We start from the raw sequence: 26,798 nt of genomic DNA, 5'->3' as shown, positions 1-26,798 counted from the left end.
AGGTGAGCAGCCATACCTGTTAGAGTGGTTATTCTCAAAAAGACAGGAGAGAAGAAAAGCTGGTGAGCATGTGGGGAAAAGAGAACTGTTATGCCCAGAATTCGTGATCCCCAAAGACCACCAGGGAGCCTAGTCAGATGCAAAAGCAAAGAGCCTTTATTTGAGCTAGCTCGAGCTCAATCCCCTACCTGCACCGAAGCAGCAGTAAGATACCAGAGAGAGAAAGAGAGAGAGCAGGTTTCAGGAGCACAAAGGTTTTATAGGGATCATGGCCTTAGCCGATTGGCTGGGGAAGGGTCGTGGCCTCAGCCGATTGGCTGGGGAAGGATCAGCGTCCTGTCACGCAGGTTGCCGGGCGTGGTTTGAAAGGTTTAAAGTAGAGTGATTACAAAGAGGAAAGCCCATCCCCCTCCTGTCCTTGAGCTCCTGCTCTCAGAGTGTCAGTGGTCTTGGGCCTGCTCCCCCAAATCAGAAGAGTCTGGCCCTCAGGTCACCCAGCCTCTTTCTCAGGGGTGCAGAGAGAGTAAGTGCTGGATTGTAGGGTTCTCTTGCCATCTCTCCACCTTCATCTGAGCTCTCCTTTCCCCAGTGACTCATCCCAGCCCACCCCCAGGTGAAACAAGGAAACTCAAGGCTTTCCTCCACCTGTTCTACATCCTCAGGATGGCTCCTTGACCACAGATCTATGCCTAGGCCCCAACTCATGTTGAACGGGTGAGCGGGAAGTTACTCAAAGGGAAGAGGCGTGGTCTGAGGTTTGAGCCGGAACTTCTTTCTGCGGCCATGTCGGGGACATAGTCACTCAAGATGGAGGATACAGAACAAGATGGAGTCAGCCAGCCTACGTCTGCTCTTTCAGAACCCTTGTACACTGTTGGCTGGAGTGTAAACTCACACAGCCACTGTGGAGAACAGTAAGAAGACTTCTTAAGAAATGAAAAAATACAGGTGCCTGGGAGGCTCCATTGGTTAAACTCAGGTCAGGATCTCAGTTTGTGAGTTTGAGCCCCAAGTCCAGGTTTGTGTTGACAGCTCAGAGTCTGGAGCCTGCTAAGGATTCTGTGTCTCCCTCTCTCTCTCTCTGCCCCTCCCCCACTTGCACTGTGTGTGTCTCTCTCTTTCAAAAATAAAATATAAACATTAAAAAAAAAATTTTAAAGACATGAAAAAAACAGAACTACCATGTCGTCCAGCAATCCCACTTCTGGGTATATGATCCTAAGGAAAAGAAATCACTAGCTCAGAGAGGTACTCCCATGTCCACTGCAGCTCTATTCACAATAGCCTAGGTGTGGAAACAACGTAAATGTCTGTCAACATACGAATTGATAAAGAAGCTGTGGTTTATACATATGACGGAATATTCAGACGTTTTTCAAAAGGAAATCCTGCCATTTGTGACAACATAGATGAAGCTTCAGGGCATTATGCTAGTGAAATAAGCCAGACAGAACACAAATACTGCAGGCTACCACTTACATGTGGAATATTAAAACAAACAAAAACAAAACAGAAAAAAACAAAAAAAACCCCAAAGGTCCAACTCCTGGAAACAGAGAGTAGAATGGTAATGGCCAAGGGCTGAGGGACCAGGAAAATGGGGGGAGGTTGCTAAAACACTACAAACTTTCAGTTATAAGATGATTAAGTTTCAACGATCTAATGTATAGCATAGTGACTATAGTTGATAATATTTTATTGTATAATCAAAATTTGCTGAGAGAATAGATCTTAAGTGCACACACACACACAAAGTACCTATGTCAGGTGTTGGATTGTTAATTCACTTGATGGTGGAAATCTTTTCACCATGTACATGTATACCTTTTACATATATTAACGTTTATTTTCTCAATTATACTTCAGTAAAGCTGGAAAAGTAATGAATAAAAAATAATTTGCTTAACTTTTGTTTCCTGATAATAACAACTGGTTTATGGCCTTCCTTAGGAAGGAAAACTCAGGCCAATACAGCAAGCTGGATAATCTGGTTCTTCACTCCACAAAGCACCTTAGCAACCCACTCCAGGAGGAAAACAGATTTGAGGTGTGACTCAACTCCTCATCAAAAGACCCAAGATTAAGGGCACCTAGGTGACTCAGTCAGTTAAGTGTCTGCCTCTTGGTTGTGGCTAAGGTCATGATCTCACAGTTCCTGAGTTTGAGCCCTGCATTGGGCTCTGTGCTGACAGCTCAGAGCTGGAGCCTGCTTGGGACTCTGTGTCTCCCTCTCTCTCTGCCCCACCCCTACTTGCGCTCTGTCTCTCACTGTCTCTCAAAAATGAATAAACATTAAAAAATTTTTTTGTAAAAAAAGATCCAAGATTAATTCTTGGCCAGCACCATTATGTCAGCACATAAGTCTAATATTAAACAAACAAACAAACAAACAAAAAACACTAGATTGGGAGTCAGAAAATGTGAACTTTGTCAGCAGCTTAGTTGTCAGGAAATATAGGGTATATTATGGTGGTCACATAATAAACTATGACACTTCAGTGATGGCAGACACTGTTAGTAACTATACCAATACAGCAGTTATAAACTGGGACTGCCCTCAGCAAATCAGAACACATCATCATCCACATTCTGTCCCTAGATATTCTCTAGAGACTCTTGCAGTTGTAAAACAATGATCGCATGATTAGTGAACTAGTTTTAAATTTTTATCTCTGAAGGTTAGGGTTGACAAATGATTGACATTTCAAAATAATTAGGTAGATGAAGACAGAAGTTTTATTTATTTTTTGTTTATTTATTTATTTTTGAGAAAGAGAAGGGGGCAGGGGCGGGTAGAGGAGTAAGAGAATCCCAAGTAGGGTTCCGTGATGTCAGCAAAGAGCCTGACTCCAGGGCTTGATCCCATGAAGCATCATGAGATCATGACCTGAGCCAAAATCAAGGTTCAGATGCTCAACCAACTGAGTGCCACCCAGGCTCCCCAGAAAACAGAAGTTTTAAGCACTGAGAGCAAGATTTTTTTCAATGTTTACTTTTGAGAGAGGATGTGTCCACCAGTGAGGGAAGGGCAGAGAGAGGAAGAGAGACCCTCAAGCAGGCTCCATGCTGTCAGCAGAGCCCAACATGGGGCTCCAACCCACGGACTGTGAGATCCTGACCTGAGCCCAAATCAAGAGTTTGGACACTTAACTGACTGAGCCATCCAGGTGCCCCCTAAGACTTAGAACACTATCTCCCTAAGATTCTAAGATTCTATTTTTGTCTTTCATAAGTCTTCTAATAAATTAAGAAATTATTCTTCTTCTTTCCCAACACTTTCATGAATACACAGTCCTGAATGCTTTAGTTCTTCCTCTCAGGCACTACAAAATTTTTTCATGTGCTATTTTCATATTTGTTTTTTAAAAAAGCAAACCTGTTACTCGCCTTTCCTTTAGCCCAGTGTGAAGAGAAAGGGAAAAGGGAAAGGCAGGAAGTGGGAAGTAAGTGGAGGAAAAGGGAAGGGTATGAGAAATGAAAGATGCCAGGGCAGGCATCTTCCCTCAACTCCTCTTCATGGAGTGGACTTGAGATGGATAAAGCCAGCAGAGGCTCCCAGGTATTTCCTGTACTGTGCCATCTTCACGTGCTATTATTCTGTTGTTTAACAATAAGTGTTTTCCATAAAATCTGGCCTCCAAATCCAAGCTAGCCACTCAATGCTTGCACCTATGAATGATCTCCTCTCCAATGCTGAGGCATGCACACCCAAAGGCTCCATTTCCCAGCTCTTTTGGTTGCTGGCTTCCAGTCACATCCTGCCCATGGGTGTGAATGGCATAAAGAAAAGAGAAGCCAGAGCATTTCTTTGCCTCCTTTGCCTTCAGTGGCATCACCTGTAAGGCCCCTGCTCTTTGCTGTGGTTTTGCTGTGATTGGGCTTCCTCTGGGCAGCCCTGGCCTCAGGCTTTGCCTTATCAGCCTAGGGCCAGCCTGGAATCCTGCTCTTGCTAATTTCTGAGTTACCTGGGTCTTTTGCTTGTCCTCTCAGCGCCTTTAATACCTGAGCTATCAATTCTGTTTTAAATTCTGTTTAAAATACTCAAGGGTAGTTTTTGTTTTATTGGTGGAACCCTGACTCTGTTATACTCAATAAAATAGCTGTTCTAACTATGGAAAAAAAACTCACTGGAAGGGCTTATTCATGGGATGGAATGTAGATCTCTCCTACAGGGAACCTTCCTAAAAGTGATTTGATTAAAAAATTTCACCTTTTATGTTGGCTTTAGACCTCACCGTAAGATGCCACTCACTCTGCTTCATGTTTGGTCTCTCCACGCTGAACCGAGTTCCACAGGGAGATCTGCTTGATCAAATACCTGAGACACATTTAGAGATTCAGGTATGAAAGAATGATGGAGTGGAAATGTTTTAATAAAAGGAAGCTTTAGAAATCAAATGCTTGTTTGCACAAGACAGACCTGAACTTTTTATGTATTTTTACTGAAATAGAAAATAGATACTATAGGTGTAAATGATTTTACAAAAAAATGAATTAAAAGAAATCATTCATATTTTACATTAGACTATTTGTAGTCTATAATCTTCCCCAAATAATATAGCATAAAAATAAGCAGTGTTTCAAATGGCCTTCAAAACCAGGATAGTTTTGGCCCAAAATTATACCAGAATTAGTAACATAATAATTAGATTTGATTTTATAATTATGTTTAAATTTAAAAATACTCCAGGATCTTAAAATATTATTAAATAGATGAATAAAATTATCAAGTTTATAATAACAAATTTCAGGTAAAAATCTGCATTAAATTATCCACACCAAGAAAAACATACCTAAAAAAGTATGTCCTTAATTTATCATAAACATTTCATCTTTCTAAAGTACTCTTTCATTACATCTGGCCTTCCGGGTCTGGTAATTGAAGCTGACTTTTATAGAAAATTACTTCTATACTACTACTTCCCAGGGAGTATTTGAACACTGCTCCCGATTACTTAATACAGACCTATCATATAAAATTAAAACGCTGCCACTTTATCAGAATGATGCACTCTTGCCTTATATAAAAATATAAATCACAGTATGCTGACACTCAATAACTTCAGCTTTAATTTACCTGCCTAAGGGGATTAAGAATATACTATAAAATTTTAGTATGGGAAGTATCACGGATGTAAAACAAATCTGCACAAGAATTTGCCAGAATTACTATAAAGAAAACTAAATAAGTACACATACCTGGCTTCACACAAGTATCTGAATATTAACACTAATCTGAATATTAAGACCCACTTTAGAGTATACTAGTTGAACTTGACCTTACATTGTATCTTGACATCTTTTTGCCATTATCTCATATTTCATGTCATATAATAAAAGGCATTAGCATTTTCAATGCCATGTCTACATTGTCTAGCCTCTTTCACTCAGGTTTTCAAAAGTAGGTATTTCAAATGCAGCTGCAGTATCCACTGTGTGGGGAAAACCTCCCAACCCATGCCGCCCTTGGGGCTCATCCTGCAGACGCCCAGCAGTCAGTTGTTTAAGGAGACCATTCTGGACGGATGCAAATGCTTTATTCAAGTTCCACTGATGTCTCCAAACCCCAACCAATTAGTTACACAAGCTTTTTATTACATGTACTCATCTCCATATTTATGGTATAGCAGATTAAGATGGTGGGGAGAAAGCAAAAGGACCCTGGCTGTGATTATTTTAACAAGATGGAATTATAAGATGCAAAAATCTAACAGTACCTTACCCTGGTATTATTAGCATCCCAATTTTTAAGATTATAAATTCACAATACTGAATACACTAGTGACTACTTTTAAATAAAACATTGAATAATTTCGTGCTATAAAAATCATGTGCTCACAATTTTAGCTTGGATTTGTTTCGCAGCTTATTTAATGCCATCTAGAAGCCAAGCAAGTAATGAAAACTACATATTTTAAACATGTGTTAGAGGAGGCAATGTAGTGAGACTCTAATAAGGCCGGTCACTTAGAAAAGTTAGCACATTTATCTGATATACTCAGGCTCCATAAAACAGTCTTGGATGCAGACTGTGCTGGAATTTAACTTCTGCAATGTTGCTTTATAAATCTGACTGAAAGCTTTTTAGAGTCCACTTGCTAAGCCCTAACAAAAGCAAAACAGAACTATGGTCTAAGCAGTATTACTGCTATTACTACTCCCTCAAGCACCACACACTTACGTTGTTTGGCATTCTTGCTTGAACTAGAGAACTTTTAGAATCGCAGGATTTGGGACCTGGGGAGGAACTTAGAGGGCATTGATGTCACTCCTCAGTGTTCACTTGAGAAGAGTGATGGGGCACTAATCAAGGAAGTCAGCATTTATCAAGCACCCAGGCACATGGGGCTGGGCACTTCTGACTTCACTATCATATTTCAGATTAAATAATTGCCCCCAAATTAGATTGCTAATAGGAACAGGGAGAATCCAACTTCAGAGTTAATGCCCTTTCCTCAGGGTATCTACAAAGTGTGGTCTTGGGACCAGTACCAGGGCATTCCTTGGAAACTTGTTAGAAATGCAAATTCCCAGGCCTTCTCCCAGACCTACTGAATGGGCCCTGGTGGGGCGGGGGGGGGGGGCATCCAGCAAGCCCTGCAGGTGATGCTGATGCACGTGCAGTGAGAGCCACGGCTCTCTAGCATGTTGTGTCTTATAAGCTTTCCTTGGAGAATGTATATTCAAGTATAATCTTACACTAAGCTACCACACACAAAATGTATTACTATACTTTATACCAGAGTAAGACAAGGATAGCCTTCAACAAAATTCTATTTTGATGTTACATGGTTTAACTGACACTGATTTTTTTCCTAAGAAAAAAATGTGAAAGCTATTTCAAATAAGCAAATACTGGTAGTAAGATTCTAAAGAACTGTTTTGACCTTGTGTCAAAAAGTAAGACTCTTGAAACAAATCTGCCTGCCTTTCAAGGACCCGCTGAAATTAATAAGTACTCTTGCCTGACTGATCTTATTTAATTACTTGCTCTCATTAAAACTAATTATAGAAAAGCCAAGTAAAGGGGTGACTGGATGGCTCAGTTGGTTAAGTGTCCAACTCTTGATCTTGGTTCAGGTCAGGATCTCACAATTTGTGAGATGGAGCCCCCATCGGGCTCTGTACTGACAGTGTGGAGCCTGCTTGGGATTCTCTCTCTTCCTCTCTCTCTCTCTCTCTCTCTCTCTCTCTCTGCCACTCCCCTGCTAGTGTACTCTCTCTCTCTCTCTCTCTCTCAAAATAAATAAACACTTAAAAAAAATAAGAGAGAGAGAGAGAGAGAGAGAGACCAAGTAAAGAAATACTGAAGGCTTCGTATATAGGATCTAAGTTAAAGTTAATAAAAGTTAACTCCTAAGAATGAAACAATACGTAAAATTAAAAACTAAAAAGTTCATGATATTCCTTGTTAAAAGTTTCTTTAAAAGTTCCAATTTTGAAATATTTCTTTTCCAACTTTGAAATATCATGAAGGGAATGTCTTCATGTGAGTACTTCCCCACTGCAAATTCCCAACTCAAATTCACATTCATCTTACTGAAAACTCAAAATGTTCTCATTAGATATTTTTAGCATTTCAGCAAATATGCCTAACCAGAGTACTAGTTTCCCCACGTAACTTTTCCTTAAATATATGTCAATGATTTCATTGTTGAGATTCTAATAACATATGTTGCACATGAACAATTTTACCAGAAAACATTGTTTTAAATGCAATGACATTAAAGTGGTGCTTAGTTTTTAAAACAGATAAACCACAATTTTTCTAGATAACCAAAAATCAGAATGAAAATAAGGTAATCTAAATAAGACTTAAAGTTAAAATAAACATTTCAATTATCATGCAATCATTATGTCTGACAGCAAAACAGAAAAGCTTCATGTCAATGTAACAGTGAATTCCCAAGTCATTATTTGCTTCTAATTTATAATGAACTCATCTGTGTCCCCAGTTTATTTAAAGATTTAAAGGGAGATTACCTGTGTAAATACAGTACATGAACTACAAAACAAAATTTGTGTACACCGATAAAGCTGATAATATTAAAATAAGGAAATGGGGGGGGTGTCTAAAAATTGCAAGTCTATGCAAAAAGTATATCTCAATTTATCTAAATGAAACTTTTGGTACATGACATATTAAAATAGAACCCTAACTTCAAATTCTGTAAACTGAAAATCTCGTATTAGTCACATCACCATTACAAAATAGAAATTAAATCTGCAGATGTCACAAATACTAATTATTTCTGTGAATTCTTCCTAAAATATTATTCAGTAATAAAGAATATTTCAAAAGGAAAGTAGGGAGAAATGAAGAATTATAACAACTAGAATTGCTTAAAATAAAAATAACATTTCATTTATTTGCTAATATGATTCTGGAAAAAAATATTTTCTAATTAATTCCTACTTTATTCTTCTTTCCAGATACTTTGTTTCTTCAACCAGCACACTGAAGATTAGTGCTTACATACCTTACCACACTGACATCCGAAAACCCTTAGCTTCCAGAGAAGTAATACCTTGCAACCGCAAATCAGCTCTGCATGAACGACCATAATGGGATATTAGCATTCTTCCTGCAACAAGGCAGTATTCCTTTGAGAACATTAACATTTAACCTTGTGAGTTCACTTCTATAGAAACAATAAACTTTATTCATCAGCTACCAGAGGAAAATCAGTTTAATGTAAGGAATTAACTAAGCCAGGCTGATAGAAGCCAATATATCAACTTCTTAAAAATTCAAAATTTATTTCAAGTATAGGTGTATCACCTACAGCTAATGGCTTCTATGAGCTCCAACAAGCATTCATCGAAGCACTTGTATGGCTGCTTCATTTTTCAGTTTTGTTTCAATTCAGAGTCTGATGTTCATCAAACATAAGGTCATAATTTGAAACATTTAAGAGATTTAAATTACATATAGGAAGAAAAGTCCAAGACTGAAAGAAGGAATCAGAAATCCCTATTTTGTCTTTTACTTTAATTTTTCTTATTTTAGAGAGAGAGCGTGTGAGCAGGGAAGGGGCGGGGGGGGGGAGAGAGAAAGACAGAGAGAGAGAGAGAGAGAGAGAGAGAGAGAGAGAGAGAGAGAGAGAGAGGAGAGGGAGAGAGGGAATGAATCCCAAGGAGGTTCCACACTCAGTGCAGAGCCGTGGACGAGGGGCTCAATCCCACAAACCTTGAGATAACAACTTGAGCTGAAATCTAGAGTCAAACATTCAACCGACTGAGCCATCCAGGCGCCCCTGCTCCATGTGGTCTCTGGATTCAGAAAAATAGAACTGTGGACCAGTACTGCTCTAACAGAGGGAGAACAGGAGCAGTTACTAGAATGTAACCCTGCCAACATTTGCAGAGGCCTGCAATTAGGCTGCTGCAATCTGAGGGCCTTGGACCTACATGTCTGGGAAATCACAGAATGGAAGTAATCCACAACTTTATTTTTTGAGCAGATGAACCCTTGACTACAAAGGTGCAGAAAGGAAGTCCCCAACTGCTCACTCTTTGTGGCTGCAGTATTCAAACAAAAAAATCATTCAGACAACACCTGAGAGAAAAGGTAATAGGTAGATGAGTGAAGCAGCAATAATTCGTACTTTCAGTTAACTGATTTAATGATGCTTCCTTCTAAAGAGGTTGTTCTTAAATTACAAAAAACAAAACAAAACAAAAAACAAAACATAGTAGCCTAGTGGAAGTCTAACCAGCATGCTAACTAAGGCTTATTACTGAGTCCTTGAGTGACAACGCATGATCTGTAAGACATGTGAACACAGAGCATAAGAAAACCCAAAAAATTCTAAGTTCAACCTCATTTCCTACCATTTTTACAGAATAATTTAAATTTTGAATTCTGCCTTCACTGTTTCAACGATTTTACCCTGTAATTTGTTGAAGGTATTGGTGACAAAACAGAAAAAAACAGAAAGTAAAGGTATCTAGATAATAAACCTCAACTGAAGCTTGAGCAATTGAAATGTTACTTCATTAATTTCTTTTTAAGAAAAAATTCCTTAGCCTGGCTGGCTTGGTCGGTAAAGCATCCAACTCTTGATGTCAGGGTCATGAGTTCAAGCCCCATGTTGGGCATGGAGCCTACTTAAAAAAAATAGGCAGGGGCACCTGGGTGGCTCAGTTGGTTGAGTGTCCACCTTCGGCCATCTCAGGACACGATCTCGCAGTTCATGAGTTCGAGCCTACATCAGACTCGCTGCTTGTCAGCCTGTCAGCACAAAGCCCACTTAGGATCCTCTGTCCCCCTCTCCCCGCCCTCCCCCACTTGCACTCTCCCAAAACTAAATAAATATTTTTTCAAAAATTCATTATAGGTCCATATTCTTTACAATGCCTTTACCCTGGGTCACAGTAACAAAATCAATACTACTTTTAGCTGTACAAGAATTATTGGTGGCACTAAATAGGAGAACAACCATTTGTTTTTTAAATTTAATGTCATAAACAATCTTTTAAGCTAATATAAAAGATCTCAGGACAAGCAAAAAGATGGTTAAACTCCATTTTAGACTTATGGTAACACCAAAACAACTTTAAAAGTGTGAATAACACAAACTGAAGCCAAACACTGCAAAGAGAATTTTAAAAATCAGATCTGTTAGGAAATTTTGAAGAGAAATGAACTATTTTCACAAAACTTGAAAAGGAAATGGGTGATTCATCAAAAGTCTAGATGAATCCTGAGACACCTGTTCATTCACTGACGTCTGCAGTGAACAGGGGCAGTTGCAAAGTAAGTACATATAAAACTCAAATTTAAGAGTTGTAATTAGGAGTATTTTATATTTAACTTAAGCTTGGTAGTGGAAAAATTCAAATGGAATTTTTAAAGTATTTTTTTTTTTACCTTCTTAACAAACAAGGTAAAATGTTTAACCATTAAACATTTATTTCGGAAAACTAGAATTATTTAAGAGACATCCAGTTCTAGAGTAATCTGGCACATATATGAAAAAAAAAATCAGAAACCAATTCATAGATCTGTAGCACGCAAGTACATATATATAAACATTTTATTTCAATAATACTCTTCATCACTTCAATTTAAATCATTCCATTATGAAAATGTCTTAATTGAAGACAGAATATTTCTTCAAAACTCTAAATTAAGCAGAGCTTTATCAATTAAATTTACAGCAATACAGCCTTTAGAAATACATAATTCTTCATTTTACAATAATACTTCCCCTTTAAAAATTTGTCATAGTTTGTCACAGATTTAAAATACAAGGCACCTAATGCTATGAAAGGGTAATACAGCATATGTAGTGTGAGTGAACCAGATTTTTCTCAAAGATTGATTCTCTTTAAAGTCCCACTAAATTTGCATGGACACACTTGCATAAAATTAAACATTTTTCTGTGTTGTTAATTTGCAATATTCTACGAAACTTAAAAGTATAATCCATACCTATTATAGGCAGCTTACTTAATCATTTTATCTGTAAGAAACACTGATCTATATACTTAAATGATTTCTTGAAAACATTTTCATAATATAGCCCAGTGTTTAACAAATAATGTGAAAATAAAGTCTCCAGAACATCAGAATTTTATTCCTTGATTAGTTCAAATTATTTCATCAGCTGAATTCCTTGAGATGTGTAAGGCAGGTTGGTCTTTTAGCGGGACTGTGGACTGGAACTTCCTATAACTGTGGTGATATGTACACAGCTACATAGCAAAGTACTTCATTATGAAATGAAGAAAACAGGTATGAGGAAAATATATTTTAGAGTTCCAAAGAACTGAAACTGTTATTTTTCAGACTAGGCACTGAAACATTTTCTACAAAAACTTGCCAGGGATTGTCTCTTCGCTGCATAATGTTCCATTATCAAGCTAAAAATAAAAACAAACAAACACAAAATCATCATTAGATTTTAACTGTCATAGCTTTAATTTTTACAGTTTATACTGTAAAAAGCAAATTATCTTAACATTGAAATATATAACAAACACAGTTTATTACACTTAACAACTGGATACTGGAACTGGAGGTGAGCACTAAAAGCGCATGGGAGTGAGTTCCACAGCAGTGTCTAAGGCCAACACTGCTTACAGATCATGTGGTGACAGTTTGACTCATGGCATACCCACCATTACCCCGATGCAACAAAGACTCCTGCCACACCTTTCCCTTACACTCTGCTGAGGTCCGTCTTCACTATCTCCTCTTATCCAGTTCTCACTCCCAAATTTACTGAGTCCTTGCCTGGGGTGGGGGTGGGGGGCATGAGTGTGACCATGGGAATAATGCACACACAGTAGGGAAAGAGTGCATACGTTACAGCACTACAAAGCTTTAAAAAACAACTATATGTACTTTTTAAAATTTAAAGATGGTAAGTAAACATATTTGGTTCTACTTTGCTGCCAAAACCTCAGTAAAAAGAAAATAAAGGGATTTTTCTTAAGGAAAAAGTCACATGGACAAAGGGAAGAGCAGAGACTAGAAAACAACAGCGAAGCAGGTATCTCTAAAAGGAGAGGTGAAGAAACAGCTAAAACAGAAAGACTGGCATGGTTTATAGAAAAAGCAGTTAGACATTCAAATGTCCTGCCTTACTTTTTACAGCTGGTCAAGTGCCCCTTCTCTATCCCCAGAGAAAATGTGAGGTGTATTCTCTAAAAGTGTAACAAAGGGTCTCTGGACTGTGGAAATGCCAAGCACAATCCACCATGACTCAGGTAAAAGTAACATTTACATCACCATGACCATGCAAACACTGCTTACAAATCTATCCATAATTATACAATAAGTACACTGGGATGAGGAGGTGGTGGAAAAGCAGGCAAGTGGGGTGGGGAGAGAGGAGGATGAAACTTGAATGTAATCTATCCTCATCTACCAAAGTGGGAACATCAACTGAAGATGCCTAAAACAGAGAAATCAAGAAACAGAAGTATAAGTGTGGTACTTGAAGACAGTGTGTGAGGTGGGGTGGGGGGAGGGGGGGAAGAGGGGGGTCAAAACAACTGAGTTTAACGTTGACTTCTTAGAGCGGGTGAGCAGAAGCAGGTGGGCAGGGCAGGCGGCAGCTGCTCTGTACGAGCAATCTCGTAGAACTAGAACTCGAACTCTCTCAACTATGTGCATGGGTGACCATCGTAACAGTAAAAGCTGGAATACAAAATGACCAAAGGAAAACACAAGACCAAGACACTGAGCCCTAGGTTAGAGGTGAATCTGCCACAAAGATGATGACACTTAACTTTCAAAGGCCAATTTGAGTGCAAGGAGTTGACAGGAGTTGTTAAATGTTCTAAGTGAGGAGGGGAAGCCCAGCTGAGTCAGGAAACATTTCAATATAAACTGCCTCAGGTTATCTTAAGAAGAAAGGGACCTGAATCTGCAGAATTTCAGTAATTTACTGTGATTTCTCATTCTAAATAAGTATATAACTACTTTTATAGCTGCCAAAAATATATGTTAGATGTATTTCAAGCATTGATGCAGTGAAAGATAAAAATACCACGTACTCATCTGTCTTGTCAGAAATATAAAAGATAGTATTTCTTACAATTTTTTAAAAATGGGGAAATGTTCTTGAAACATTAATTGAAAAAGCATAGTCAGAGAATCAGGATATACACTATGCCAGTTGTAGACAACACACACAGACATACAGAGAAAAGACTGGATATACACCAAATTAATATACTTTTTCTTACTTTTATACTAGAGGAAAAACATCTTTCTAACATGTATTATTAAATAAAATTATGATCCTTAGCGTGAATAAAAGTAATAGTTGAACTTGGGATCACTTAATTTGAGTCAGGCACTATTGCACACTTTAAATCTTACCAAGTATTTAATATTCCCAGTAATCTTATGAGAGAGGAGGGACTACCACAACCCCACTTCACAAATAAGAAAACTGAGGCACAGACAGGTGAAGAACCTTGTATAAGGTCACACAGCTAGTGCACAGAGAAGCTAGAATTGGAACCCAGGCAGTATGGGTCCAGAGCTTGACTCCCTTACCCTCTAGACAGTATTTGAGATTACAGGAATAAAGAACCTTATTCAGCACGAATACTAGCTAACATACAAACCTGGACTACAGACAACAGCTAACTAGCTCCGTCTTCCTGAGAAACACCGTGCATAGGAATGAGACTCTCGCACTGTTCACTGTCTTCTGGAACCCTTAAAAAAAATGTTTTTAAGGCAATAGTTAAGGAAAGCTTTTGAATGGAAAGGAGCCCTTAAAAATTATCTATTCTACTGGCTGAAGCTGTGAGGTCAACACTAAGACTAAGGCAAGACTTCCCAACAACATGCCCCAAGTTCTTTTTATAGTAGGATGTAAAAATCTTTCTCTCTTAAAAAAGAAAGATATTTGGAGCAGTGTTATCATATTTTATTTAAATTTTGTTCACACCAATGAAAGTTTTCTACATTTAAATTCATCACAGCAAAACAGTAAGCACTTTGGTTTTACCTATAAATCAAAATATTTTTTAAAGTAGTTGTGAAGAAACTATCTTACCACACAAAGGATCTAAACAACTTATTTTAATTTTATGTGGCATAGTACATATAAAATTATAATCTTTCAGTAATTCTTCACAAAGTGTCTACAAATTAGTCCAGCATGATACGATTTCCAGTTTAATTAGCAAGGATTATATTTTCAAAAACTTATACTGGAACCAAATATACCTCTGAATACGATGTTTTCTGCATATAAAGGCAAAAATTCTTCTGATTCCCACCATCACAGGATCCCAATTATTATAATGGCAGAGGAGAGTTACAATAAAAAATGAAAAAAATACAGGGATCGCGCCTGCAAAAAATAACCAAGAAAACTGCACCTAAAAATAAAAGATAGAAAAATAAAAACAATCCACCATTATCATTAAGACAACTTTATTCTTTAAAATAAGTTTTCCATTTATGAAAATCTGCAGGAATAAGTCAAAACACCAAGAAGATAATACTTAGCATTAATAATATATTAAGTATATTATTAAATATGAGGATTCAGAACTTCAGCATATGATTCCACTTGCTTAAATTACCAACAAAAACATGTCTTGCTTGGAAAATGGCCTAGGAAAGCCAGAAGGCATGCTTTTCCTGTATTAGGCATAGCACATCTGAGAGCAGAATTACGAACCATTTAGCTTGGTCTTCCACAACACATTGCCCATTTTTTTCCTGTACTGATTACTGCCAATCCTCAAGTAGATCCTCCCTTCAGTTTTGAAGTCACCTTCAAAAACTCACATTTTTATTTTTACTTTTTTATTTTACAGATAGAGGGAGAGAGAGAGAGAGAGAGAGAGAGAGAGAGAGAGAGCGCGCGCACAAGCAGGGTTGAGTGGCACAGGGAGAAAGAGAATCCAGGTTCAGTGTGGAACCTGACATGGGGGATCAATCCCATGACACTGGGATCATGACCTGAGCTGAAATCAAGAGTTAGACACTCAACCGAGCCAGCCAGGTGCTCCAAAAACTCACATTTTAAAAAACTATGCTATAATATGTTGTGATACATTGTGCTATGTTACCATTCCTTCCCAAAGACAGCACCAAAAACCCTTAAGTGCAACTTGTGCAAACCTTTAATTAACAGTTTGCAACAGGGGCACCTGGGTGGCTCTGTCAGTTAAGCGTCCGACTTCTGCTCAGGTCATCATCTCACAGTTCGTGGGTTCGAGCCCCACGTTGAGCTCTGTGCTAACAGCTCAGAGCCTGTAGCCTGTTTTGGATTCTATGTCTCCCTCTCTCTCTGTCCCTCTGCTGCTCACTCTCAGTCTCTCTCTCAAAATAAATAAACATTAAAAAATTTTTTTTAAAAATTTGCAACAAATTCTCCTGCTTACTCTTAAAATAATTTGATTATGTAGTAACAAATGAAAAAAATTCCAAAACGAAATCATGGCTTAAGTACACTAAAGACAACAAACAAGAACACTTTTACTAAGAAACGTGAGCCAGAGAAGACAGCAGCAAGCAGGGCCTCAGGGGTGAAAAGCCCATCAGATATCATCAAGGTTGAGCCTCCAATCCATCATTTTATCAGGGTTGTCAAGAAAATTGAAGATAATGAGATGCCATAAAGTGAAGAAAAATTTTTCCCTTCATTAGTTTACCTCTACCATCTAGATTCAACTAAGAATCAAAACCAATTGTCAAAGAAGGCTGCACTGATTGAGACTCAGCTGCAACCCAGTGGTGTGATTTGCTTTCAACATACTGATGAAAATAGTAACTCCTATCTTTAAAATAAGAAAAACTGTGCTTGTTCTCTGTAAGTATTAAAAAAAAAAAAAGTGCAGTTTAGAATCATAAGCAAGACTCCCTCTGGTGGGAAACATATAATACTCCAGTTCACAGCACCATTAGAGCAAAGAGGTTTTGTGAGAATATTTTTTATGAGGGACTCACAATGCATAATGCAAGAATAATCACTGACAACTTTTAATATGCATGTCCTGCTTGCAGATACACACACAGGCTGTGAGCCTAAGAATACCCAGGAAAGAGCAGTCAGTAAGAGATACTAAAAAGCCTTCACAATGCTATCAAATTTTTGGCAAAACATATTCTTGGAATATTTGCCAGAATATTAATAATCTAGAAAACCACGACGTATTTAAATGACCCAAGACCAGAAAAAGTATGAAAACTTATGACTAATGAAAGTTAAAGATATAGATATAGTAGATAAGAGTGATTTCATGAATATTCAGCTAAAACCCTATTTTACAACTGAGTAAAAGTAAACTTTGTAAAGGTGGGTAGAACCCTACTTGACCTTTAAAAGCAAAGTTCACCTGTAACAATGCAGTTATTTATGTGTTGCCACATAATAAAAAAGTTGTGATTTTATTTCCAACAAGCTATGAAGACAGCATTTTAAAATGAAGACACTGAGGGGTGCCCGGGTGACTCAAGTCAGTTGAGTGTCCAACTTCGGCTCAGGTCATGATCTCGTGGTTTGTGAGTTCAAGCCCCACGTTGGGCTCTGTGCTGACAGCTCAGAGCCTGAAGCCTGCTTAGGATTCTGTGTTTCCCTCTCTCTCTGCTCCTCCCCTGCTTGCCCTCTCTCTCTCTCAAAAATAAATAACAACATTAAAAAATTAAAAATAAATAAAATAAAATGAAGACAATGACAAAAAATTGTCTACATTACTGTCTAAACCTGACCATATCTGGATATAAATGTGAATACTAGCAGAGATGCTTCCTATCATACAAAATATCAATTATAAATAGGTTTAAATAATTTATTTTAAGCACAATAAAAAATATTGATAAATGCTGAAATTTCAGAAACTATATATAAATAGTTGCTTATTAGAATTAAAAAAAAAAACAACATGAAAGTAGAGTTCTCCTGTTTCTATTACAGTTCTGGGACACCCTGCCACTTTTTCTAGAAAGTATCTTCCTACCCTTGATTCTCACTGGAGGCCCAGCCAACTCATTTAACTGGCTGTCCAATTCGAGATGTGAAGACAATCGAGAAAAGACTGGTTATGTTTTTCTAATCAATCAATCATTTATCTTCATTTTCCTTATGTTTTGCCCTCATCTTAAAATATCTGAATCCATAAATTACATACTCATTAAATAAAATTAGATCCCCTGTGACAGTGTTTTAAAAATCCTAAAATTAACCTTCAATTTTTATTTTTCAAATCAGCAAAAGCTGATATTTTCAAAATATCAGTACAGAAAAGCTCATTTACATAGTAGTCTACCAAAATCCTCTTATACAGCACTCCCCTAGTTTCACTAGAGCAATTTTGGTTGATATTCAAGATCCTGAGATGTGGAAGGACCTGGATATTATTTAAACCTATAAAGAATCTAATGATGTATATAACTTCAGTGTTATGTATATGTTACAATATTCTTGCTCTTTGAAAATGCATGATATAGAAGATAACCTAAATTAAGGTGAAACTCTGTTAATAACCATGACAAATAAGCAAGAATTTACTGAGCCATGAAACAAAGTATCAGCAACAGAACCGTTTTTTAAATAAAGAAAATACATATCACTGAGAGTATTTTGCCTTTATCCTAAAAACTGCACAAAGTTCTAAAAAAAAATATCTTTAAAACTTTGATTATAATTTCTACACATTATAAGCCTTAGGGCTTTCAAGTATTCCCTCTTCAAATTGTATTAAACCAAACCACACACACACACACACACACACGCAATTTTGTTACTTAATACCTGGAGTTCAAAGTTTTACAAACACTGAACTGATAAATGACTACACTACATCTTTTAGTTGAATATATATGGCATGCCTTTCTCCCCCTTACCCCCAAAAGCACTAAAGAAACTCCTCCCTTCGGGCTGTTACAAGGTATTCTCTTTTCTGTGATGTTATCATTGCCAATGTTCATCATAAAAGTCCCTGCATCCAGACCAGGACATCACAGAAGAGGAACAGAGCACTTGCCCCTCCTGAACCAGACAGAAATGAGCATTTGCTGAGAAACATTATTCCTGTTGCTCAGACTGATAATAGTATCACACTATTAAAGAAACTTTGGAATTTATCTTAGAAATCAAAACACCACTAATTATATAATAAGATATATCCCATTTTCTATTCTATACCACTGACTTACCAAAGAAAACATGCAATAATCAGCTCTAAAACTGGAGAACTACATATAAAGATACTGTTTGTTCTTCACTAAGAAATTAAGAAAAAAAAAAATTGAAAAGCTAAAGATGCAAGAGATTATCCATTTCTTTGGTACTTTTTATATATCTCTATGTAGTAAAGCACCTTGGGACATTTAATCATGTGCCCTAACTTTCACTGTCTCTGTTTTAAAACTACATCTAAAATATCTAATAAATAGTGTGTCTTACCTTTCGCATACACATGTCAGCTATTATGGACAGAGGTATTGTAAGGCTTAGTGCAAGTGTGCCTATCAACGATGAGGTAAGAAAGCAGCCCCTAAAAAGGAAAAAGAAGAAAATACATGTTTCCATATTAGAAAAGTAAAACAACCAAACGAAATATGGACATGAGAGATCAGGAGCAAAAACAAAAGCTTAGGACAGACTCAGACACAATAAAGCAACTAGAAAGATTCTTAAAGTTTACCTTCAAATACTAAAAATCCAAATACGTAAGAATAAAACTTTCAAAGTACTTTATGGCATTTTCCAGATCTGCTTACAGATATTATTCAATTTGGATGCATAGCTTCTATTTCATTAACATTTTTAATAAAATTGCTGAAAGAGTTCTCATAGTTTTGTAATGACGATACTTAGCTAACAAAGGAAACAGCTTTATTAAACTGCAGGACAACACTTCACACCACAGACTTCTAAGAAAGTGATAAGCCAACACGTGAGTCTTTCACCAAACCAAAAATATCTCACCCTCATGAAAACTAAAATAGTCTTCTGACCTGTGTTGTTCTTTTGGTTTGGCTCAGCATTGAAAAGGACTGGTTATTTTTTAATGTACTTCCTTATTGCTTTCCATTTTTCTAGCAAATGTCCTAACCAAACTTAAGCTCTTCACTTTATTTTCCCCTTGAACTACCAATGTTGGTATCAAATTTTGAAATAGCAATCTGCACATGATTTTGTTTAGTTGAAAGAAAAAAAAATGAAAGAAAGCATTATACCAAATAGATAAGCCATTTATACAGACTAATAATTTGTATGAAAAGAAAACAGAGCGCCTGGCTGGCTCAGTCAGTAGAACATGAGATTCTTGATCTCAGGGTCATGAGTTTGAGCCCCACATTGCAGGCAGAGGTTACTTTAAAAAAGAAAAAAAGAAAAAAAAAGAAATTACAAGCCAAGATAAAACTGTAATGCATGTAATTGTGACTTACAGACCCATGGAAATTCTAGGTTAGTAAATTCTAGCTCAGTATATATTAGTATTAATAATGCTATCCTGCAATAGAAGAGGCTATCTTGATAAAGTGTCACTCAACATATTCACTAGAGGCTATACCATTAGTTCTTAATGCAGGAAAGAGAACTCAAGTACTAGTGGTTCCCACTACTTACGAGCTAGCTGCTCTGTGAAAAGACAGTTCAGGAGGTCAATTTTTTCTTTTTTAATGCAGCATATGTACTTAGAGATTTGTAACACAAAGTACTATCATAAAGAGTCTGAGATGAAGTATTAAAAAGGAAACTATTTGGGGTGCCTGGGTGGCTAAGTTGGTTAAACATCTGAATCTTGATTTCAGCTGATGTCATGATCTCACTGTCATGAGATCAAGCTTAGCACAGAGCACGGAGCCTGCTTAGGATTCTCTCTGTCTTCCACTGCCCCTCCACCACCTGTGCTTGCATGTGCATGCTCTCTCTCTCAAAATAAATATAGAAAAAGAAAACTATTTGACTTATACTGCCTTTTCCTAATTTGGCTGATGGTTGAATCCTTTTATCATCTTTTATCATTTCAGGGGCACACTCTGGGAAATGCTGAGACAGAGAACTAGGTGCTACCATTCAACATCTAATACAAATGGTACAGTATATGCGCTTTACAGTACACCTCAATTTTTAAAAAATAAACAATGAGGGACAAGAACACATCTTTAATTTACAAAAAAAAGTTCACAACCATACTTTTAAATCTGTAGTTTACTACTCAGCCCTTGATTATGTACACTGAAGTTTACTGTTCCATTTACAGTTAAACATACAATAACCCTGCTTCTCCCAAAGAAGGGAATCATTATACATGCAAATTATGACTTCTGAGAAATGTCTATTTTCTTATAATTTAAAAAAAGGTAATATATAGAGAGACATGTTTCTTATACTTGTTTTGTTGCCAAGAACACCCAGAGTATAAGGGATATGTTTGTTTCTTCACTGACTGGTTTCCTGCTACTGAGTTGTTATCATTAGTACTCTAAACACTCAAGTATTAGAGTGTATCTGAAAAATAAACCTTCTTGAGATCCTGAAAAATCCATTCTAGGTAAGGATAAATATAGCTTTTATCATAATATATGACTTTGTATAGTTTAACTATTCAACAATACTCATATATTCATATATCAATACTCATATATACATAGCTGGGAATATAAGTTGTGTTTCCTCTGTGGAGAATGACATTGCAATTCTCTATCAAAATCTAAAGTCCCTATAATTGACTCAGTCTTTTCTACTTACAGATATTTATCCTATAGAATGCTTACATATATACCCAAAGACATATAGGAGAATATTCAACGCTATTTTATTTACAAAGTAAAGGAATGGAAACTTAAAATGGCTCTCAATAAGGAACCAGTAACATACATTATATTCTACTTATTATGTTACATAATGGATTGAAACATAATGTATTAGAACTATACACAGGCTTTAAAAAATGAACTGAACCCAAGTGCTGATATGTGAAGATTTGTAAGATAATCTGTGAAAAAAAACCAAAGTACAGAACACTATCTATAGTATGCTCCCATTTGTGTCTTAAAAATAAAACAATTTGTTGGAGTGGGGGGTGGTAATTAGGAGACTGACACACCCTTCTGCATGTACAGAAAAATTTGTAGAAGGCTTAGAAGTTAACAGTGATTGTCTATGAAAGAAAGGAATGGAGATTTGGAGTGAAAAAGAGATAATAGGATTTCCTTTTCATTGTACACCCTTTTGTATACCTTTGCATGAATTACTCTTTTCATTCTAAAAAAGTTATATTAAAAAAATTTCAAAACATGTTATTATTTATTTAAATGTAAAGTTTCTCCAAGGGAGCAACTAAAAAACTCACATAGAGAAATTACATGTCATGCTTGATCATCCTCCAGAACCTACATCAAATTCTGCTAAACATAATAAAACTCTATTGTATATGTTTATTAAAAATAAAGCTCTCAATAAAGAATGAGCATTTTAATACTTACAGGTGGCACAGTCCATGTTTACTATGAGTCTTAATGTAATAAGCATCATACTAAACGCTTTCTCTAGCCAACACCCAAAGAAAAATCTAATTATTGCTTTGAAATATATTCATTTGCTTTGAAATTTTCTAACTTAAACTAAACTTAAAGAACTAGAAAACATGAACTTGTATTGAAATATAGTTAAGTACACATAATTATTTAAATTGCAGTAAAAAATGGCTGAAGATCAACAATTCTTCACGACTCAACTGAGTTCAATCAAAACTCTACCAGAGTAAGTAATTCTACCTGTCCAGACCCAAGAGTAGAGAGAGGCAAGAGAAATGAGACAAAAGAAATACCAAAATTGATAGAAAAGAATAGGATGAAAGGGAATATATGATATATAATCTAGGAAATAAAATACATAACTCTCTTTGATGCGCACCTAAAATACATGCAATGAAAGATGGAAGAATGAATGAGTAAATGGATTCTGATATCAAAGAGTTTTAGATCAGCAAAGGAATTTAAATACATAAATTACTACAAATGAAAGTTAATCTTTCAGTACTACAAATGAAAGGGAGTGTGGGAGACTATCAAGAAAACAGAGAAATTTCCTTAATTGAGGAAGGGGGAAAGTACAGGCAAAGTATTAAGGAAATCCATGGAAAAGGCTACTTTTGTTGTAGTCTTTTGCAAGGGAAAACTAGTTAGTAGTCTTAACTAGCATATAATAAAAAATTCCTTTTAGGAGTTTAGGTACAATTTGTGTTGTTGTTGTTGTTTTTTTTTTCAGTTCCTATTAGATGGAAACAGGACTAAGTATCAAGCTCTATATCTGAAAGATTTCTTAAACACCACACATAATATTGTCTTCAAACTATTTTAGGATCATTATGACATATCAACATACTTGGTATTATAACATTTCAAAGCATATTATCATTCCAAGTTAATTGAGGTTTAGGGTTACACATGTGGCTCACTTACACGAAAAGCCCTAAGAATAAAAAAACAAAAAGCATCTATGAACAACCAGACATTCCAAAGTCTCCTAAATAAGCAAAGCTCCCTAGATTCTCACTCAGAACTCATGTTATTCATATTTAGAATATAAACCTCGTAAGTTTAGATGTCCATTAGGTAATGGCACCTTTCATTTATATAACATTCTACCTTTAAAACATTTTTACAAATGTAGATCATTTATGTTCATCAGAAATTATTCAACAAATATTTGTTGAGCTCATTCTATGTGCAAGGTAATACTCTACACAATGGGTGCACAGAAGTTAAAAGACAAAGTTCTTGCTCTAGTAGAGTTACTTTATTAAATTGTGAAGTGTACGGGGTGGGAAGGTGCACAGGAGGAACCATCAAAAGACAGAAGAAATATAAAATACTTAATCTATCCCAAAGTCCATAAACTGGTAACTAATAAATGATAGTGTAATAAATAGTACATACCACAACCACAGGAACTCTGAGAGAACCGTTCCAATAAGGCCATTAATGATAATGCACATTAATACTACTTTATTGGGAAACTCAAAGTCCTCAAATCCAGTATAATGAAGTAAAAAGAAACCTGGCCATAAGAGCAGCAGATTAAACAGACCTACAAAACCTAAATATGTATAAAAGAGACAAAAGTTAGTAATTGTGATTTATTTAAAATTTTCAAACTTATAACTCTATAATTAGAGAACATTAGATTTTACACAAAGAGTTCTAACTGGTTTTCTTAACTGGAACTTGTGTTTCTTTGGTTCATATCTATGGACAACTCAACACCAGAAAAAACTACACTAGCAGCTGGTGATCACTGAATCTTCAAGGTTCAACTATTCACTGCATGGAGCAATTCCTATGGAATAAACTACTTAATTCAGAAAGAAAGGTTGCTAACCTTAGCTACCAATAATTTAGTGTCTTCAAACTTAAAGAAACAATTGGTATATGGTGTGTATATGGATATTCAGCCTAAATTATGAGGAAGTTGATGGCTGCTCCCTGATTCAACTCATATTTATGTATAAAACACCTGTGGCATGCTCGGAATAATGAAGGAAGTTTCCAAAACAATACATTCTTGGTTCTTGCCTTCCAGGAGCCTATAAACTAGTTGGTGAGAGAACATACCTACATAAATAGCTACTCAACATATGAACTAAGGACAGACTGACTACTCATAAAGGAAGGCTGTAACATTTAGTGGTTGACTGTATGTGCTCTGCAGTCTAATTGCTCTGGGTTCCAATCCCAGCTCCACCATTCACTAGTAGTGTAAACTTTGTGCAAGATGCAGAACCTCTTTGAAGCCTCAGTTTTCCAATCCATGAGTGTAAAATCATATCTAAATAGGTTAGTGGGAGAATTAGATTAACACTTACAAAATACAGCATAGTACTAGCATAAAGTAAAAAGTTAGTAAAAGGTGAGCTATTATTGTTATTATAGAAATGCAAGTTTATGAGTCCCTATGAATACAAAGACTGTAAAGAAAAAAATTACAATTTTATAGTAATTTTTATCGCACTTTCTATACAGTTTAACATTGCAGATCCACTATGAGATTCATTAGATAACTATAGAGTTTTCTTCAAAGTTAAGTTATAGTAAATATATATTTCATATTTGTTGCTAAATAATAGGCTAGTATTTCGGATGCCTAGTTAAATCTTTACAGGACTGGAGCACCTAGTCTCTATCTGCTCCTAAAGATTCACAGTTACCTGCCTCCTCTGAAGAATGGTCTCGGAGAGCAAACAAGCCAAATTTTCCCAAGAAGTGATCACCCCACACCGTCTGTATCCCACAACTAACCCATAGAGGATGCACAAGGCTCCTCTCATGGCTGAAATCCTACTGTCTGTGAGGACGTCTGTGAGGAGTACCTAGACATTACCGGCTCCTTTCCCCCTCCATCTCCTGCCCCAACATGCCATGAACTGGGCCAAACCTCAATTATACTGAGACCATAACAGTTCTTTCCCCTACTCTATCCTGCTTTTCTTACTCCCTTGTCAGGTTTCCCTGCAGAGCATCCCCTCAATAATCACCCATAAGAAATTCCTGTCTCATATCCTGCTTTTAGAATACCCAATTTAAGACATCTAGTGATAAAAATAAAAACAAACAAAATGACACACATACAGAAGGGACTCATGATCTGAAAAGCTTACACAACATTAAGAAGTTGTCGTAATCAAAACACCGAAATTTGGCATCATCAAAAACCGAATCTACTTTGCCGTCCCTGGACTATCAAGTCTATGGAATCCCACATGTATTACCAACCTCTGAACCTAAAAACAAAGGTCCCAATTGCTTCCACCCTCCAGAATCTGGCCTGTATACCCTCCTGTTCTTCCCTAAAGTGGGCTTTCCAGCACAATCGCACAGATCCACTCACTGTTCCCTGTTATGCTCTGCTCACATCTCCATCCCTAAAGAACCCTCCACAATCCAATCCTAACTTCTTTCTGGTCCTGCCTATTATAAAGCCCAGATCAAATCAATATTGTGTTATAGATCATGTCATATATGATATATAAAAATCACATATGATTTTTTTGTCTGTATGTAATAAGAATAAATTAAGCAATTTTTCCTGAAAATTGCCAATCTTAAAAAAAACACACACTCAGAAAATATTAGCATTTCATTCCATTCCAGGTGGAATTTTCTATGACCCTAAAATAAGACATTATTAAAGTTACCTTCATATTTAAGGCATATTTATTGAATTCCATACTTAAACTTGAGTGATCACCTGGTCTGGTAGCTTTCCAAATGTTTTGTTTCTGTTAAACTTTACGTGAAGATATTCAAACATTTCTTACCAGAAAAATATTTTCTACAAATCAAATTATAATGCAAAAGCCCAAGAAAACAGAGCTGTTCCAGCTGAAGCAACAAAGGGCTCTAAGAACCAGAACCATACATGCAACTCCACCTCCTCCCACCCATCCCAGGATCCTCTGTAAATCATTTTGAAAGCTACTCATCTGTCCAATCTCCTTATTTCTCAGATGAGTATGAAATAAATGAAATTATAACAACCATATTCCTGGTCTCCTAATTCCCCATAAGCTGTACTTTGAACTTTCATCCAGGCTTTTTTTAATCTACTGATATTCAGATATCTTTTAGAAGATATCTACAGATATCTGACAGATAACACAACTATTTTACTCAGCTGATATCAGGCAAATGAGAACTTATAAGTTCTCATATTCAGTATTTTATTTACAAAAATTAAGAACTGATGCCAGAAACTACATTTTGGTAATTTGAAAAATCTATGTCATAAAAAAGCCTATATCTTAAAGAGCAGATGGAAAGCCTTTAAGTGTCCCATGAGTTTTAATGAAAAGTACATAGACTAGAATAGTATTCTTTGCTTCTAAAAAGTCAAAAATGGTAAAATGTGTAATACAACAGGTATTCTCTCACATGCTTGTAATAGCATAATTCTTTCCTATCAATGAGGAAAATATCTGATTCAAAGGCTGAAACATGAATGCAAAAAAGGCATTAGGAAGAATTTCTTTCTTTACTTCACACTGAGGAAACTGGCCTTCTGTCAGAGGTACACAGTTATGCAGGGCAAGGTATGAGAAAAACACTGAGACTGGACTTCATGAGCCTTAAAATCTGATGGTTTTAAAGAATCATATGGAGGAAAAGAGAAAGGCTTCCTTATTCCCTCTAAAACAAAACCCTAAGCTAATCATTCAGAGTAAATAGCCTCACAGGTTAAACATATTCTTACCAAAGAACATTGGAATATCCAACTTATCTTCTCTGTCTACTTTTCTCTTAATCATAACAATATAGACAGCATAGAGCATGGCTCCAACAAGAGACCAAATGGAACCTGTAA

The 26,798-nt window shown here is 36.4% G+C and overlaps 1 protein-coding gene across 3 annotated transcripts in view; it reads right to left on the bottom strand.

Moving 5' to 3' along the window:
* Positions 1-3,117: 3,117 nt before the first annotated feature.
* SLC35F5 (solute carrier family 35 member F5) overlaps positions 3,118-26,798 on the bottom strand; it is a 41,817-nt gene continuing 18,136 nt past the window's right edge. The window contains exons 11-18 of one of the 3 annotated variants that reach the window (XR_006220658.1): positions 26,688-26,792; positions 23,378-23,537; positions 18,891-18,981; positions 14,699-14,853; positions 14,089-14,182; positions 11,829-11,868; positions 8,481-8,585; positions 3,118-4,318 (exon numbers count right to left, since the gene is read on the bottom strand). Coding sequence is in view for 1 of the 3 variants with exons in the window: in XM_042994286.1 (XP_042850220.1) it covers positions 14,107-14,182; positions 14,699-14,853; positions 18,891-18,981; positions 23,378-23,537; positions 26,688-26,792 (587 nt within the window). In the remaining 2 variants the exon portion in view is untranslated. Of the gene's footprint in view, positions 4,319-8,480; positions 8,586-11,539; positions 11,869-14,088; positions 14,183-14,698; positions 14,854-18,890; positions 18,982-23,377; positions 23,538-26,687; positions 26,793-26,798 lie in introns of those variants that run through there. The other 2 variants (XR_006220659.1, XM_042994286.1) reach the window with 2 other exon arrangements.

The sequence above is a fragment of the Panthera tigris genome, chromosome C1, assembly GCF_018350195.1.
Source record: "Panthera tigris isolate Pti1 chromosome C1, P.tigris_Pti1_mat1.1, whole genome shotgun sequence".
Taxonomy (NCBI): domain Eukaryota; kingdom Metazoa; phylum Chordata; class Mammalia; order Carnivora; family Felidae; genus Panthera; species Panthera tigris.
The sequence above is the reverse complement of the archived record's forward strand: the minus strand, read 5'-3'. Positions and strand labels throughout refer to the sequence as shown.